Consider the following 4,253-nt stretch of genomic DNA (forward strand, 5'->3'; position numbering starts at 1 on the left):
CTGTCTTTTTTAAAGACAAAAATTTTTGAGGCGAAATACCCAAAAAGAAGTTTGTAAAAATGAATCCGCCTCAACAATATAGAACTTATCTATAATTCACTCTCTTCTAGATTTAGTTACAATTTTACGATCGATTAAAACGTTATTGATAACCCTTTTAAATAAGCCTGCTTTCAAAAGTTAAGTATTATCATTGCTAGGCCTGAAAAGAAGCTCAAGCAATGACCGCAAATGCCTAACTCCATTCACGCCATCAAAAAAATTCCAAAAAGGCAAATTCCACAAAAAGAAAGAATTTTCGCTTTAAATTATGTCCTTTATCCGAACCGATGCCTTATGAACATTAATAATGTATTCCAGACGTTTCGTAAACACGAGTGGCTTTCATCTTCAGAACTCGTTTGTTCGGCGCAGCAACCACCTCTGAAGATGCAAAACACTCGTGCTTGGAAAAACCAAATAAATTCTGGTTTTCCACATGCACATTTTGAAGAGATATAGCTTAGTTTTTTTCAGTTTAGTTTTAATTAGGTTGCACATTCAACGATTGAAGCGTTACTGATTACGTTTTCCCTTTAAGTTGCTTCACTGAAATTTTCAGCATTTTCTTTAGTTTCGTACTCAGTCGAAACTTTACGCGCTACGTAAACTTTTTAAAAGAAACTTTTGCCGAGAGTTTAGCGGTTCAGTTGTTAATGATGAGTTTGAGAAGTTGACAATCGACTAAAGTGAAGACACTGGATCGATTCTTGGTCAGTCAAGCTTAAGCTTTCCAGAGAAATACCTCTGAGGATGCAGGCCCCTCGAGCTTGCAAAACGTCTAAGGATATTGCCTAAAATTAATAATTCCAGTCAATTTACCTTGAGAATTGTCACTGTGAAGAAAATGGGCAGCAGCAGGAAAACTGCGCCATTTAACCCCAAGCTGCAGTTTAGCTCAAGATACGGCAATCCATCCGGCCAGGCCAGGACCGAATATCCTGGAAAACGGTGCTTTTGATCAACAAAAGTTCAGAAAAATCGCTGTAGTTTAGGTACCCAAAATCTCCTTTAAACACCGATAAGCCAGATAGCCTTGCAAGCTGGCGCAAATAATCCCATACCAAATGGACCAAAGGTTGTTCAAATGAATGCCATTGGTTTTGCTGTTGGAACTGACCGGCCAATCGCTTTCCTGCGATCTGATGGCTCGATAGTTTCCCTTGCTAGCCTTACTCGAAGAACTCATTTCGCTTAAGAGCTAACCAGCTAAGTCATTATCCTTGAGCCACAACTTCCAGGCAGATATGAAGAAATGCTTTAGCCTGGTAAAACATCTGGAAAAGGTTTGTAAGAAATGTTGAAGTTCAGGACTGCTTTTGCCTAAAATATTTTACTTTTGATTACTTTAATGTTTCTGAACTAAGCTTATTTGAAGAAAATCGTTGAAAAGTCTTTGCTTAAGTTCTCTACTTGGGCTGAAGCTGTAAAAGCCTTTACAACAGCCGCTCTCAAAGGAGACGCTCTCATTTGGCATTAAATTCTTCTTAGTTTCCTAAAGCATCTGACTTAATTGATACACAAGTCAAACAGAAGAGGACACCAAGTGAAATGGTCTTATGTAGTCTATATTTAGTTTTTCTTAATTTCGAAAATCATAACAATTAAATAATTTTTCTGAACGGTTTCTCAAGATTGATTGCTTTTGTAGAAAATTCGAGTATTAGTTTTATTAGTTAGTATAAATTTTCATAAATTCTGTAAAAGGATGTGCAATCGAAATTTTATTACAAATCTAGAGCTCTTAACTTCTTTTGCTTTTGTTCCGTATGCAACTCCATAAAGAAACAAAACAAAAATGAAAATATGACATTTTTTGCTTATCTTATAACTTAAATTGTGTGCAAGAATAGTGCTATCATTTGACAAAAAAAATTGTTCAAATCGGATTCCTGACAGAGAAAATTTTCAAAGTCAAACGTTAGGGAATATTTACGCTATAATAATTGTCCGTTTATTGAATGAATTCGCTGCAAAGATTGATTATTTTTTATCATTTGTTCTCTTAGTTTCTTTGTATGAATTTTATTTACGCTAAAAAAATAGTTGTGGATAAAAGTTGACGAAAATTTACCATGTTATGCAAAAAAATTCTATTTCTAAAGGCGATTTGATCTGATCATAAACTGCTCTAGATTTTCACAGTAGTTAATAAACTGCACATCGCAAAAAACAGACAAACTCCAAACGAATTAAATTTGTTTTGGGCACTATTTTAGATCTAGTTTCTGCAGCTCAAGGTATTTAAACTAACTAAACAACAATTCAATAATTTGGGAAAAACGCATTTAAAGTACTGGATGCAAAGCGACTATGAAAGCGATGCAAAAGCATCGGTGATTGAAAATAAATTAAATTAAACGCTCATAAAGAACGTTATAAAGAGAACACTTGATTATCAATGACTGGTAACTCAACCTGTAGATTGATGTATTGACTGATAATAAACTCAAATATTCAAAATCAATAAATATTCACAATCAATAAACCATCTACCACAAGCAGCTAATGGACTTATAAAGGAAAACTTGATTAAAGCACAAGCAAAACCCACAATGAGAAGTAGTTCAAGGAAACCACATAACTGGATTAGGCTTAGCACCAACCAATTTGGTTCAATATGGATACAAAACCCTTTGATCTCCCTCTGGAAACAAAGACAAAGAGAAAAAAACTGAAGCTCATTCATATAAACAATTCGCACTACGCTTGAAATATTCTGGCCGTTTACAGATCCAGGCCCTTAAAGCGACTGGCAATCTGGACTCACCAGCCGAGCTTTTGGAGATTTACATCCTCTAGCAGCTCACTGAGATCCACTTCTAGGAGGCAAACAATCAACAATGCTGATGCACACAACCAATTGTTTCACTAAACAGTTGCACAACCGGAAAAATACTGGATTCCTGGACCGAGCTGATTATTATTTGGCCCTCGTCCACATACCACAACGTCGGCCCTTAGGACGTCGTGCGTCTTTGGAAGCAACTTTTGATAGCTGCATCAAATGGACGTAAATTTTAGGGTGAGATACCAGAGCAAAATGAAAACTACCCTCGACAACCTGCGCTTCCATTGCTTATGAGAAAAGTGTCTAAAGAGCAGTAAATAAAAGATCAAAATAATGGTCTTTTGCCTTATTAAGAGGTCGTCCATAGGGAGTTGGTCCTAACGTTTCGCTACCACGCTGGTTAACATATTCAGAGGAGTGTTCGAAGAACCCAGGAAAAAAATAGTCAAGAGTGTATTTTGTGCTATAGTTGTTTGGTTTGCAAAATAATATTTATGAATGAGTAGCTTGGATTTTGATCAATGAATTGAATTTTGTAACATTTTCAGCCAAAACATGGCAGTATTATACACCCTGTACAATATGTTTAATTACTTTTTTTGCTTGTCTTTTAAAGTAATTTGTGTCCAAGAACAAAACTGTTATTGGATAAAAGAATTGTTCAAATCGAATGTTGGATTGAGAAAATATTCGCAGTCAAAATCTAGGGAATATTTAAGTTAAGGGTGAAATTTATGGTGTATTACCTCTATATGAAAGCTGTGCAAAAAAGCAATAAAAGCATCAAATAACAAATTTTCCATAACCATTTGAATTATAAAACAAACCTCCCTTGTAACATACCAACCCCTTGCAACGGACCGGCGTAACAACCCCTATCGATTTGTTGCCGGAAGTAATGGAAAATGGAGGAATTATATATTATATCCATGACATAAACTCGCCCGAGTTGCTTTGGGCTCAGTTCCGCTTGCTTCAGCCAGTTGAAAAGCAAGTGCATATTGACTTAAGCGATTTCGCTCCTTTAAACCTTTAAAGCTGGTAGAGTTTGAGCTGAGCTCAGGTCATAAAGAGGAGATTGAAATCTTTCCTTCTGTGTTCAAGGCGTTCACCAACGTGCGCTAAATTCTCTAATGTTTGGAGCTAAACATTAAAAGAATTCATTGGGATTGAACATTGTCGAAACTACCCAGTCTTTGCGGAATTGAGGAAGTAATAATAGGGTAACACAAGGTGTCACCCTAAGAAAACATAAATCAATTTAATGGGCGCATTGTCCACCTTCTCCCCCAAAGATTGAGAATTTATTTCATTGAGTAAACCATTTGAGAAACATCGGGGAGACTATGGGATGATTCATCATCTTGTCGCAAGTACCTTCTCTAAGCTGCAATTTCAATTCAAATATCCGGCTTTAAGAGGC

General features: G+C 36.1%; 1 protein-coding gene across 1 annotated transcript in view; it reads right to left on the bottom strand.

Moving 5' to 3' along the window:
* The window catches only part of LOC109539764 (protein tincar), a gene marked incomplete in the record, with an annotated part of 13,742 nt that extends 10,648 nt beyond the window's left edge, over positions 1 to 3,094 (bottom strand). The window contains 3 exon segments of the mRNA XM_048668339.1: positions 862 to 980; positions 1,039 to 1,316; positions 2,810 to 3,094. Coding sequence (XP_048524296.1) covers positions 862 to 980; positions 1,039 to 1,228 — 309 coding nt within the window.
* Positions 3,095 to 4,253: the final 1,159 nt, after the last annotated feature.

This window comes from Dendroctonus ponderosae, unplaced genomic scaffold, assembly GCF_020466585.1.
Source record: "Dendroctonus ponderosae isolate FM_Combo_2020 unplaced genomic scaffold, Dpon_F_20191213v2 Dpon_F_20191213_7, whole genome shotgun sequence".
Lineage (NCBI taxonomy): Eukaryota > Metazoa > Arthropoda > Insecta > Coleoptera > Curculionidae > Dendroctonus > Dendroctonus ponderosae.